We start from the raw sequence: 15,036 nt of genomic DNA on the forward strand, positions 1-15,036 counted from the left end.
TCATTTCACCATGTCTTAACAACAACAAAGTCCACTAACTAAAATTACAATTTATCACTATTTTTGGATTTCTAACATTCTCCCCCTTAGTGATATATTGTACTGAATGAAGTACGTGTTATTTTTGTCTTGTAGGAATTAAGTTGATGAGCCCGATGGTGAAGACTATTGGTGTGATGAAACAAGTCTTCAAAGCTTTCTCATTGTCTCTGGAGAACTTGAATCAATCTTGGTCTTGGACTTCTTGTAGTTAAAACATGATGAAATTCTCAATGTTCTTTTTGAACAGAGAATAAAATGAATGAGTCTAGAATCTTTGAAAAATTGTTAAACCATGAATCAGAGTTGTCTTTGCGGAAGGTATAAACTTGGCTTTGGTTCTTCAATCTTCGATTCTTGAATAAAAATTTGTTTCCTTGGAATGAAGTATCAAAAACTTAAACTCTCCCCCTTGATATATGCTTTGAAGCTTCTTGATCAAGTATTATTATATGACTTTGAAGATCTTGAATGAAATTTGTTGATGAAGACACTTTCGAAGCTTTACTTCTTTGTCTTGAATCTTTCAATCAATCTTTCAACTTTTGTAGCTTCGATCTTTGTTATTTTGACTTAAACACTTTGGAGAGTAAACTTTTGAACAAGACTTGAATTAATCATGCTCCCCCTCAATTCATGAACGTAAGCATTTTGGAGTATCTTTGAACATCATATCCTTTTTTCAAATCAAGAACTCAATTCTGAAAATGAACAACTCAAATATGAAGATCTGAGCTCAATTGACTGAAATTCCATTAATTGCAAGTTTTCCCATCAATCCCATTTACTAAATATTCTCTCTTATCTGTTACCTCCATACACTTACTACAACCTTTTTACTAACTCCATGTTTGCACAAATCAAGCTCAAAGATTTTCTTTCTCAATCAATCATAATCTTTTTCTCCCCCTCATAATGACAAAGTTGGTAACCAATGTCATTATGCAAACATTGATTGATCGAATACGAAAAGAAAATATCACAAGTTAAAACTTGATTTTGCATGAAGAAGTATCAAACATCAACACATCAACCCAATTCAATAGTCCTAACCCAAAGAATCCTAAGGGTAACTAAAATGTAAGGTTGAAGTTGTTGATACAAATGTTATAGAATGATGTTGGTGGTTTTTGTGTTTGTGAGATGAGAAATGGAAAAACCGGATAAGGATGATATAAACTGGAGCTCTCCAGCGATATCTAGAGAGCATGCAGAATTGTCCGAAATATTAGAAGTCCAGTTGCATTGTACAGTTTTAGCAATTGATGACTTCCTCCAGTTGAGATCTGAAGACTAGAATCGGAAGACCTTCCAGTTGAAGTCGAAGACAACAAATGGAAGACAGAGATTGGCAATGGCAGCGAAGCCCAGTTGACAATCTACCAGATCAATCAACTGGAGAATCTTCCAGTGTAAATGCTCTTACAAAGCTTTACACTGATTACGAGGAGGACCTTTTACACTACATCCTTTTAACCGGACAATAATCTTGTCTCTGGATAAAAGTGCAAAGATGTAGAGTGGTTGAATAAAGTAACCTTTTGTCTTACTTTATTTAGCATACACACAAAGGATTATTTAACAATACTTTTGTGTGCTGTCAACCATATTTGTACGTCGAAGTTGAGATCCCAATGCTCAATCTTCGACTATAAATAGAGGTCCTTGCACAAGCATTTTCACAACTTTGCAAATACATACATTCTGCAATATTGGTGAACTTGTGCAATATTCTCTCAATCGCAAAAAGGAACATTTCACAACTTTAAGTGTTTCGATTGTTTAGGAGAATTTCCAAGTTTAGATCAATTGTATTTCATGGGTTGTTAGGATATTTACATTCTTGTATTATCTTGGTTCCGCAACAACCTTGTATTTTATTTAAACAATTAATAAATAAAATACACTTGAAAATTACATATTGTCTCACCAATTTATATACTTTCCATTTATATTATTGCATTGCATTGACTTACACATTCTGTCACCTTAATATATTAACTCCAGTTAATCTGGTACACAATCAATCTAAACTGGTCATATCCAGATTAATTGATTGTGTTGCAAAGTTCACTCACCATTAACATAGAGGTGTCTTCAGCACCCATCTAGTAATAGTTGGGACTTACACGTTAACATGTTCAAAAATCAAAAAGATTAATGAAATGACCGATAGAAATGTATGACATTTTTCGGATTTCGTATGTATCATTGAAATATACACAAAGCAATTTTCTAAACTATGAAGCCCGGGTTATATACATAGTATATGTAAGCCACTAAGATATAAAGGAAGAAAAGAAAAAAAATAAAGAAAAATCTTTTTGTTATTTTTCAAAATTTTATATTTTTGTATTTGATTTTTGTCTTTTCAAATTTTGTATTTTGTTTTCAAGAATGTATCAAGAACAAAATAAGTTAAGGTTCAAGATTTAACATGCCAAGCTTAGAGATAAGAAAGTTAAACCTTTTCTCATCCAGTGGTTTAGTGAACAAATCTGCAAGCTGATAGTCAGTTCCCACAAAATAGAGTTCGATGTCACCTTTCTCAATATGATCTTTGAGAAAATGATATCTCACATCTATATGCTTTGATTGAGAGTGGTTTACTGAGTTGACTGCAATAGCAATGGCACTTTGAGAGTCACAATAGATAGGGATATGATCATATTTCAGACCATAATCAGTTAGTTGCGTCTTCATCCATAACACTTAAGCACAACAACTAGCCGCAGCCACATATTCAGCTTCAGCTGTTGATAGTGACACACAATTCTGTTTCTTGGAAGACCAACTCACAATTTTATCACCTAAAAATTGTAAAGTACCAGAAGTGCTCTTTCGATCAAGCTTACAACCTGCATGATCTGCATCTGAATAGGCAGTTAAATTGAACCCAGTATCCCTTGGATACCAGAGACCTAAATTGGGTGTACCTTTCAGATAACGAAATATTCGTTTCACAGCTTGAAAATGTAAATCAGTTAGAGCAGCTTGATACCTAGCACACATACATGTTGCAAACATTATATCTGGGCGAGATGCCGTAAGATACAACAATGAACCAATCATACTTCTATATCTCTTTTGGTCAAATGGTTTTCCATTTTTATCAGCATTAATACTTGTACGAGCAGCCATTGGAGTTGAAATCGAAGAACAAGTAGTCATATCAAACTTTTTCAACATGTCATGAATATACTTACCTTGTGATATGAAAATACCATTTGGTAGTTGTTTGATTTGAAGACCCAAAAAGTAGTTCATTTCCCCAATCATGCTCATTTCAAAATGATTAACCATTAGAGATGAAAAGTTTCGGCAAAAAGTTTGACTGGTTGACCCAAAAATAATGTCATCAACATATATTTGGACAAGAAGAACATGCTTACCTTGTTTGCGAATAAATAGGGTAGGGTCAATTGTGCCTTTGGTAAAGCCACCTCTAATCAAGAAAGTAGATAAGGAATCATACCATGCTCGGGGTGCTTGCTTAAGACAGTAGAGAGCCTTATCTAACCTGTAGACATGGTTTGGCCTTTTGGGATCAACAAAACCTTCTGGTTGTTCAACGTAAACTTCTTCTTTGAGATCACCATTCAAGAAAGCTGTCTTAACATCCATTTGAAACACAGTGAAGTTTCTGAATACGACATAAGCTAAGAAAATCCGAATGGCTTCCATTCTTGCAACTGGAGCAAAAGTTTCGTCAAAGTCAACACCAGGTTGTTGGCAATAACCCTTTGCAACTAATCGAGCTTTGTTCCTTACTACCACTCCATTCTCATCTTTCTTGTTCTTGAAATTCCACTTTGTGCCAATCGGTTCATCTTTTTCTTGGATTTGGAACTAATCTCCATACTTTCAGTCTTTCAAACTGAGCGAGTTCGTCTTGCATAGCTTTGACCCATTCTGGATCTCGAAGAGGTTCAGAAACAGTTTGGGCTTCAATGTTGCTAAGAGAAAGTGCAACAAGACACTCATTCACTGAAGTACGAGTAGTTACTCTGGCTTGTGGATCTCCAATGATTTGATCTATAGGATGATCTTTTCGCATACGTGACCATTTGCGATCATGAGGAAGAGGATCTTGTTGATTGACATCAACATCATCATCATTAAAACCAGAGTTTTGCTGAGAGATGGAATCATAGCCTGGTAGAACAGCTTCCTCGTAGGATGGATGATCGAAATCAAGAGGCACATATACATTTGGAGTGTTTATCGGATTGGTAGTCTGGGTAAATTGGGTAGGTTGTTCTTGAAAATTCACTGGAGAAGATTTATCAGGAAAGGATTGAGAAGAAGAATCATTAGAAGAGGATGAAGAACTACTACTTGAAGAAGTAGCATTTTGCTCAGAAGAACTTGATGATGATTCATGATGATTGTCAGGAACTGGATCATGGTTCGAAACTGGTTCAACGATGACTTGAGGTTCTTCATCATGAATTGGTTTAGAATTGTAGAATTCTTCAAAAAGAATATCTAACTCATCATTGTTGGAGCTAAAAACTTCTTGAACTTAGATGCCAAAGTAAAAGTCCTTGATGAAGTACTTGAATCACCTGGATCATTACTTGTTAGTAGCAAACTTTCTTGCTCAAATATCATGCCCGACATTTCATCAAACCAAACATTCATTGTTTCTTGAATTGTATTTGTTCGGCGATTGTAGATTCGGTAGGCAATCGATGTCTTGGAATAACCAACAAAGTAACCTTCATCACCTTTCTTCTCGAACTTTCCAAGATTTTTCCGATCATTCAGAGTATAACTAACACACCTAAAGATATGAAAATAGTTGATGTTGGGTTTCCGTTTGTTAACAACCTCATAAGGAGTCTTCTCAAAACGCTGATTAACAATGGACCAATTCTGAGTATGACAAGCAGTGTCAACAGCTTCAGCCCACATATTGGAAGGTAACTTAGAATAAGCAAGCATGGTTCTTGCAGCTTCCACAAGCATTCGATTTCTCCTTTCAACGACACCATTTTGCTCTGGGGTACGAACCGCAGAGAATTGGTGAATAATGCCCTTGGATTTACAAAATTCATTAAACACGGCATTTTTGAACTCAGTTCCGTGATCCGAACGGATGTAACGGACTGGAAATTGAAGATTTACTTGAGTAGAAGTGATGAAATCGATCAAAGTTTGAGTTGTTTCATCTTTAGAGGCAAGAAACTTGACCCAAGTATATCTTGAATAATCATCAACAATAACCAAGATGTATCTCTTCCCATTTTGGCTTTGTACTTTCATCGGCCCACAAAGATCCATGTGAATCAAATGAAGAGGTGCTAATGAATTAGGAGATTTCTTTGGTTTATGAGAAACTCGTTTAATCTTCCCAACAGCACAAGAAGGACACACATACTCACTTTCATACTTATAGTCTGGCAAGCCTTCAACAAGATGCTTGTTGACCAAAGTATTGATGGTAGGAAAATTTAGGTGAGAAAGCCTTCTATGCCACAACCAAGAATTCTTTGATGTAGCTTTCGAAATGAGACAAATATTATTAGTTGGTTGGTTATCATCGAGATTAACGGTAAAAAGGTTATCATCGCGGTCGCCACACAAAATGTCAACTCCATCTAAAGTTTGAACTTTGCAAAGAGATTGTCGAAAAAGAACTTGAAGATTGTTGTCACAGAATTGTCCAACACTGAACAAGTTATGACTTAATCCTTCAACATAGTGAACTTTCTTAATGACAATTCCATTGCGTTCAATATCACCATAGCCTAAGATAGGAGCGAAATTGTTGTTACCAAATCGAACAGTTCCCATGAATCGTTCGATAAAGTTCTTGAGCAATGCTTTATTGCCAGTCATATGTTTTGAACACCCGGAATCGAGTATCCAAACACAGATGGTTATTTCCTGCAATCAAATACAATTAACCGACTTTAGGTACCCACTTGAAGACGGGTCCTTTGTGGTTAGTTAAAATAGGCAGGGTATATAACTTAGGATATGCATACAAACATGCTTTAGTATCAATATAGGCATTAACAAGCACATTATCAACAAGCACATTTGGATTAAACCAACGAACATTAACACACGAATCAAAAGTAACATGTCTACCACCATTCAAACCATACACAGAAGAATTAACATTGTTTACAACATCACAAGGCTTAGCCTTGGCACCATTAAGATTGTTTTTCAAAGAGGATTTAAAAGATAAATTGTTTGACACATCAGAAACAAGCTTCTTCTTTCTACCCGCTTTTCTCCTTTTATCAACTTTAGTGATCTTAGATACTAAAGACTTAGCTACCCATTTAGACTCACTAATCAAGCTCTTTCCACCTGTTGGATTGACACTAAGAAGATTAGAACAAGAGTTTTGAAGCACTTTTATCTTTTTAGACTCTTTTGAGGGTGCGGAAACTTCTTGTTTCTTAGGTTTATCATGAGAAAACCAGCCATATCTATCCCTATACCTAGTTACACCATTTGAAGCATCCCTAGTTAGTAAAACTGAGCTAGATTTAGATACTTTAGGTAATGAACAAGATTGAGAGTTAGATGAAGAAACATTTGAATTGATTTCCAGAAGTTTCTCTTTGTCGTATTTGATTTTGGGAATGGTCTCAACTTGTTTGGTTTTGACATGCTTTTTAGAGGTAGGACACTTTGTTTTTAACTTATTGATTCTTGGTTTTTTGACAGTCTTTGGTTCAGTCTTGACAAGTTTTGGAATAACTTGTTTCTTAAGTTGGATCTTTGGAAAACAATTTTGGAGATTCCTCTTTTGATTCAACTTTGATTTTGGTAGATTCAATCTTTTTCTCAGTTTCAGAATCAAAAGCATATTCTCCCTCCATGAATTTATCAAAATCATCTTTTGTGAAAGGTTCAACCGGAGAGATTTTTGAAAAATCAGGAATCTTGGTATCCAACTTTACATTATGAGTAATCTCAGGAATTAGATCAACTTGAACTGACACATCTTTGGTTTCACAAGAAATTAGAGTAGAAGTATCAACACCTATACTAGCACTAAGCTTAGGGTGAACAACTAACTCTTCAAGAGAATCATAAGTGAAAAACCTATAGTAGTACCATATCAAAACTAAACTATGTGCAAGTTCGTCATTAGATAAATCAGATTGCACATAATCATCAGCTATAGTAGCAGCAGTTTGACATGAACACTCAAGAGAATCAGTCAAGGTCTGGGTAGAGGAATCAGTAGATGAAACACAAGTAGTCTGAGTGGAATGGTCTACTTCAGCACTTAGATAAGTTTGAGTAGAAACATTCGCACAAACTTTCTTGGTGTCTACATCAATTAATTCATTCTTTGAACTTTGATTTTGAGACTTAAGATGATCAATGACTTGTTGTTGAGAATTCACCTTTTGTTGTAAACCTTCTATTTGTTTTTCCAAAATTGTGGATGGAATATACATTTTAGTAAGTTTAGGTGAAATACCGATTGACTCTTGGTTTTGAAAATTTGATGCTATTTCTTCTAATTTGAAAATTGAAGATTCTTTAAAATTACAGGAAGCATTTATAGCATCATAGTTAACCAAAAATTCAGTTTGAGGTATTTTCTCAACATCATCATTCTCAAATTCGTCATCCAGTGGACGAATAAATTGTTGTACCATACCAAGGCGAAGAAATTTTTCATTATACAGAGGTTCAATTTGGTCTTTTGCCTTTTGTAATGGAGTGATATTCTCAAATCCCAACCCATGAAGAAGTTCCGATTTGTCAATTTTCGACTTGTTGAAATAGGCGGTAAAATCCAAAAAAGGGTTTTGTTCAACTTTATATAACTTCTCTTAATAGAAAAGTATATTCTTTTTTAATTCCTCAATTTGGTTTTTAAGATTTTCAATCTCAACATCTTTCAAAAAACAAGTATGATTTAAATCAGAAATCTTTCTTTCTAGGTTAATATTGTTTGGTTTGGATTCTTGAAGCTTTTTATTAAGAATATCAACATCCATTTGTCTAGCATTTGCCCGAAGCCACTCATTGGTCTTCTGAATTTCAAGATCTTGATTGGCTTTTTCAAGATCATGAATGGTCTTTTCAAGATTGTGACATTTATGTAATAACTTAGAATCAGGAGAGACATTCAACTCACATTCTTTAACCAACATTTGATCTTTGTATGTTTGAAATCTTGTTTAATAGTATTATAATCAAAAAGTAATTTTGAATATTCTTCAAAGAGTTTTGAAAATTCACTTTTAGAAAATAAAATACTATTTTTCAACTTCTTATTTTTGTTGGTTAAGGACGTGATATGAGTTGTCAAATTTGATAAAGCTAAATCAAATGACTCTTTATCTTCAGCTATTGAAAAAGCAGAGTGTAGATTTACCTCATCATCCGGGTACTCATCATCAGTGTTTTCAGCCTCAAAAGCTTTGTCCTTGGCCAACCTCGCCATGAAGCACACATTTGCAGAGCGATCTTCATCTTCATCATCCGAGAGCAACAGCCATTTGTCATCTTCAGCAAGCAATGCATGACCGGCTTCCATTTGCTTTGCCAACCACATCTTCTTCTTGTAGTACTCATAGTTCCGCTTACGAGGTTGCTTGCAATCAATTGCAAAATGACCAGGATTACCACAATTGTAGCACTTTTTATCAGTTGCTTTACCCTTTTCAACAACTTGTTTGTCATAACCTTCAACTTTCTTTTCAACATGCTTAAATCCACTTGATTCACCTTGACCATTATTCTTGGAATGATAGTGTTCCTTCTTGGGAAATGCACTTGTGGAAGAAGTGCGGAGATTATTGTTTGTTGGTCTCGCTTTGTAGTACTTTTTCTTGAAGTGCTTGGTAACTGTGGCAAGAGCTTGATATAATTCGTCAGAAACACCATCTCTTGGAGCCAACATATCATCTCCCTCCTCATCAGACGAAGAAACAACTACCATTTGCCTTTTAAGAGCTTCAAAAACCTTTTTTTCAACAATTAATGCCAAAGGATCAGAAGATACAACTTCTGGCATTTTGTTCGATGAAGCTTTGTTTATGACTTGATGTTCATTGAGTTTGAAGGATTCATGAAGATTATGGATGGAGAACTTGGCCAGATTTTGATGTTGCTTAATCTGAGTTCCATAATCTTCCCACTCAGGACCAAGAGCTTTGATGAATTTGATGTTTAACTCAATCTCTGATTTCATGACATTGTTCTTCCTAAGTTCATTTATGACATTGCAGAATCTACAGTAGACAGCCTCTAGAGATTCATTTGACAATTTGCTGAAGTTGTCAAACTCAGTCAACACATTTGTCAATCTAATTGTTGAAGTTAGGTCAGATCCTTCCATTTGTCTTGCCACCTCATCCCATATCTCCTTGGCTGTATCATAAGAATCAATAGAACCATAGATTTCATCTGGCAGTGCTTTGTATAAGCATGATCTAGCTCTGTTATCTGCAGCTGTTCGATCTTTTTGTTCAACATTCAAAAAATCAAGAGTGAGTATTGCACCAGTAGTGGGATGACGATGAACTGCAAGTGCATTAAGAATGGAATCTTTAACAAGGTGACCATTTGGTTGACATTCCACATAATCCATGAATCTTTTCTTCCATAGTCCATAAGAACCACCGTTAGGAACTGGAGGTCTTGTGTCAGAACCTAATGCCAAAGCTTCACGCGAAGCCATTTGAAAGAGATTTGATTTGGAACTTGAATTAGAATGAAAGTTGAAAATATCAGAAGTTGAAATGATCTTGAAGAAGATCGTCCTAGGATAAGATCGTCCTAGAAGAATGAAGTAAGACGAATTGAAACAGATCGTCTTAGGTTTTTAAAAAAAATGAGACTATGCAAGGAAGATCGTCTTGAAAAACCTTGGATGAAATTTGATTAAGTATGGAATGAAAAGTGAAATTGAATGATGATTTTGTCTTTGGAATTGGAAACTGAAATTGAATGAAAGTGATTGAAAGTTAAAATTTCAAAACTGAAAGAATTGGAAATGAAACGATCTTGTGGAAGATCGTCTTGGAATTTTGAAGAAGAAAAATGAAACGGTTTTGATTAAGATCGTCTTGGGAGACTGGAAAATTTTCTAAGTATTTTTGAGAAATTTTGACAGAATTTTGTTTTGAATTGGAAGGAATTAATTTGAGCAAAACCAATCAATAATGATCGATTACCCAGGAAGTGTGTGATTCCCAATCACAACAACTTCAAAGTATCAACCAAACCACACCAACTTACAACAAACACTGAGACGGTCTTGATCAAGATCGTCCTAGAGTCAAGTAACTGAGATGATCTAAGCAAAATCGTCTTAGTATTCTGCCAAAATTTTCAAAGTATAAAACTTTGATTTTGACCAAAACCAATCCAAAAAGGATTAGTTAGCCAAAACCAACACTTTCCAACACTCAACACTTGCTAGAACGATCTTGTGAGGATCGTCCTACAAGCCACAACACAGAAAGTATGAATGAGAGTAATCAAGTGAAGATCAAGCACTGAGACGATCTAGAAGAGATTGTCCTAGTGAAGATCGTTCTGAGGTTGTCTTCTTCATCAAACTAGTATTAACAAACTCCATTGATGACTTTTAAAGCTTCAATATCTTTCGATTTACTTGGAGTTAGAACCTGAAACCACTTGCAAAACGTTTGTAATTACGTCCGCAACAAATCCTTGAACAAAATTCAACTAAAAACACAACAGAATCAAATCCCGAAATTTGAGCGCCAAAAAATCAAAATTCAATTTCGAGTTCTAAATTGATTTGGAACTTGAAATTTGACAGGATTATGTTTAAAACTATTAGGAATCTAATGGTGAACAAAAAACGATGATTTTATGTGATTTTTCTGGTGAAAAATGATGAAACAGTGACAGTATGAAAAACGGTTTTTGAGATGAATTTGGATGAAAATTGAGATCAAAATCAGTTATGGATCGATATCAAAGTGATGTTTGCTCTGATACCACATGTAATAACACGATTTCTGCTCTTGATTCGATCTCAACAATGGCAGTTCAAGTGTGTGTGTTCTTGGTGTGTTTAGTGTGTGTGATTTCTAGAGAGAGAGAGAGAGAGAGAGAATCTGAATTAAGTTGTATGTAAAAATGGATCAAAAGGCTTATGATTTCTAAGGAGTTGAGGGTATTTATAGTCTAAATCTACAATTAAGCTAATTTACACTCCTAGTCCCTCAACCTTAAAAATCATTTCACCATGTCTTAACAACAACAAAGTCCACTAACTAAAATTATAATTTATCATTATTTTTTTATTTCTAACAGAAAAAAAGAAAAATATATATTAAAATCAGTAAAGTTGTATAAATAATAAAATAGTTAATATAATTCGTTGCAAAAAAGATTTGTGACCAATATTCGTTGCAAAAAAAATAAAATAAAATAAAAATAGTTAATATAATTCTAGATCTAACTTCTCATTTCCACTCAAACCCCAAAAAAAAACACACACACATATAGCCGAATTCTCTCGCCGGAAAAGGTTTTAACCATGATTTAATTCTTTTCTCTACTTTCCAACCATCTTTACTATGAATTTATATGATGCTGTTATGGATTTTGTTTTTGTAGCCTTTGAAAGCTCATCAAACCGCCGCCGCTGCCGGTTTTTTTTCTTTTCTTTTGCAACACCTGCCGCTACCGGTTTTTTCTTTACTTTGGCAACACCGGCCGCTGCCGGAACCTACTTTCTTTTCATTTCTTTTGGTCCTTATTTTCTTTCCTTACCGGCCACTTCTTTTCTTTCCTTACAGATAATTCTGCCGCCGTCTACCACCCCTTCTGCCTCGTAGTCCACCACCACAACCCTGACTTGGTAAAATTTCAGATTATACATATATTTATATATATAGATTTGATTTATTTTCGGGTTTTTATATAAATATATATATTTGAATTATTTTCGTATTTATATATATATGTTCAGTTTTATATCTTTGGATTATGAATTTTTTTTCTCTCTTTAGACTATAGCTACTTTTGCCGCTGTCCACCACCACTTCTGCCGCTGGCCACCACCACAATTATTACTTGGTAAAGTTTCAGATTTATATTTATATATATATGAGTTATTTTCAGATTTATTTATACATATATTTGAATTATTTTGAGATTTATATATATATGAATTATTTTCAGATTTGTTTATATATATATTTGAATTATTTTTAGATTTATACATTTTTCAGATTTATATATATATATGATGTATGTATGTTTTGCGTGATAGATTGTTGTTGATGTAGACGTTCACAATTTCTTTCTTTCTCTCTTTCTATCTTAGTTTCTTTTCTCTATATACCGGTAAGTTTTCTTTGTTCGTCTTCTATGTAATGTATGTATATATGCAATGTATGTTTGTAATGTGTTATAATGTGATTCTTCCCCGTTTTATACCGTAGGTCACCCGTCTGAAATTAAATTATAGAATTTAATTTCGGACAGTCCCCCATTTGGGGACTGCTTTTTGAATGTTTTGTCTCATTTAGGATATGGATGTGTCTAACTGGTTTACTATTTAAGAAATATTCGACAAGCATTTTTCCTTTGCTCTCACAAATATGTGTTTAATACACATATTTGGGGAGCTAAGGGGAAATGCTGTTGAATTTTTCTTAAATAGTAAATCAGTTATACTCGTTCATATATGAGACAAAACATTCAAAAAGTGGGTTAGGATGCCACCCTGCTACAAACCAGTGCCTATATATCCATTCGTATTTCCTTAGTAGTATTGAGTGTATGTAATGTATGCTAAATAGAGTTTGTTGAGTTAAATTCCATTGTTTTAATGTGATGATAATATTGTTTGTAGACGCAGTTATGACGATCGATAAGAGTTGGAAAACTTTAACCAATAAGTATTCTAAACAGTATTTAATTGGTCTTAGGAGATTCATGGAAAGGTGTAAGAATCATACAAATAGGCAAAATAGGGCTCGATGTCCGTGTAATCATTGTAATAATGGTCATTGGTTTCCTCTTGGAACAATAGAAAGTCACATACATACTCATGCTTTTTCTACACGTTACAAAACGTGGAAGTATCACGGTGAATTAGTTGTTGAGTCACCAGTAGTTCCAGTCATACCTCAAACGACAGACCCCATGCATGATTTCATCGCCGATGTTCGTCAGGAGAACGTTCATCAGGAGAATGTCCCCCAAGAGGACAACTCTAACGATGAGCCAATGGACACAACAGATGCACCTAGTACTTCACATGCGCCTAATGCTGCAAATGATGAACTTGCTGAACTACTGAAACTTGCAGACACCGACCTACACCATGGTTATGAAGGGATGTTCGTGTTAGATTTCTTGGCTAAACTGAGTAATGTGAAGGCAGTTAATAAATGGACTGATACGTCACTCGATCAATTGCTAGAATTGCTTAAAGGTGCATTTCCGCTTGCTAAACTCCCACCTTCAACCTATGAAACCAAGAAGATAATGAAAAAGGTTGGGCTAGGATACGAATCGATTCATGTTTGTAAGAACGACTGTTGTTTATTTTGGAAGGAAGATAACCAAGATCTGCAACATTGTCCCGAATGTAAAGCAAGTAGATGGAAGGATGCAAACACTAAGGGGAAGAAAGTTGCCAACAAAGTTATGCATTACTTTCCATTAATTCCCAGACTAAAGCGTATTTATAGCTCAAGATACACTGCAAAAGATATGACATGGCATGCTACAGGACGTTGCACGGAAGATGGTAAGCTACGTCACCCAGTGTATGGTACATCATGGAAAGACTTCGATTCAATGTATCCTGCTTTTGCTACTGAACCTCGAAATGTTAGATTAGGGTTAGCTGCCGACGGTTTTAATCCATTTGGCAACATGAGTACTTCTTATAGCATGTGGCCGGTCATATTGACAATATACAATATGCCGCCTTGGTTATGTATGAAAGAGACTTCATTCATGTTGACATTGTTGATTCCCGGTCCTAAATCACCTGGGACAGATATTGATGTGTTTTTGAGGCCATTGGTTGATGAATTGAAAACTCTTTGGTCGGACGAAGTCGTAACAAAAGACGCCGTCACTAACAGTTTCTTCACAATGCGTGCAATGCTTTTATGGACCATCAATGATTTCCTTGCTCGTAGTAGTTTGTCTGGTTGGAGTGGCCAAGGTTACATGGCATGCCCAACATGTAATAAAGACACTCCATCTGAACCTGTCATTGGAAAAATTGCCTATGTTGGTCATAGGAATTTTTCAGACAATAATCATAAATGGAGAAAGGACAAGTCATTCAATGGTAAGTGGGAGACTAGAGATACTCCTGAAAGAATAACCAACGATCGAATATGGGAACAACTTAGTAATTTGCCTTCTCGTATTCCTGGTAAACTTGTTGGTAAGAAGAGAAAACGTGACCCAAAGGTTGAATTTAATATGTCCAAACGCTCTATTTTCTACGAGCTTGAATATTGGTCTTCTGTTCAACTAAAACATAATTTGGATGTCATACATATTGAAAAAAATGTTTGCGAGAGTTTGTTGAATGCGATGATGATGCACAAGGATAAATCCAAAGACACCGATAAGGCAAGAATGGTGTTACAAAAATAGAACATTCAACCTGAGTTATGGCTTGTAAATAACGATCGTGGTAAGCTCTCAAAGCCTTATCCCAAGTTTTCTTTCACAAATGACGACAGAAGTCTTTTAGGTCAATTCATCAAGGGAATAAAACTACCCGATGGTTTTGGCTCAAACTTTAAGCATAGGGTAATTGATAATGATACCCAAATAATGGGGATGAAGTCTCATGATCATCATATCATGATGCAGCGATTGCTTCCGATTGGTGCTTGTGCATACTTGGACAAAAACATTTCAACGCCAATAATCGAGTTGTGCCAGTTTTTTAAGCAACTTTGTGCTCGGAACTTGATGTCGTCTGACATGGAACTTGCAAAGCATAAGTTGATTAAAATCTTGTGTGCTTTCGAGCAAATATTTCCT

The 15,036-nt window shown here is 35.0% G+C and overlaps 1 protein-coding gene across 1 annotated transcript; it reads left to right on the forward strand.

Annotated features, from left to right (window-relative positions):
* Nucleotides 1–12,876: 12,876 nt before the first annotated feature.
* On the forward strand, nucleotides 12,877–14,640 carry LOC122604439. The gene has a single exon (XM_043777333.1). The coding sequence runs from the start codon at nucleotides 12,877–12,879 to the stop codon at nucleotides 14,638–14,640; it is 1,764 nt and encodes a 587-aa protein (XP_043633268.1).
* Nucleotides 14,641–15,036: the final 396 nt, after the last annotated feature.

The sequence above is a fragment of the Erigeron canadensis genome, chromosome 6 (assembly GCF_010389155.1).
Source record: "Erigeron canadensis isolate Cc75 chromosome 6, C_canadensis_v1, whole genome shotgun sequence".
In the NCBI taxonomy this organism is placed as follows: domain Eukaryota; kingdom Viridiplantae; phylum Streptophyta; class Magnoliopsida; order Asterales; family Asteraceae; genus Erigeron; species Erigeron canadensis.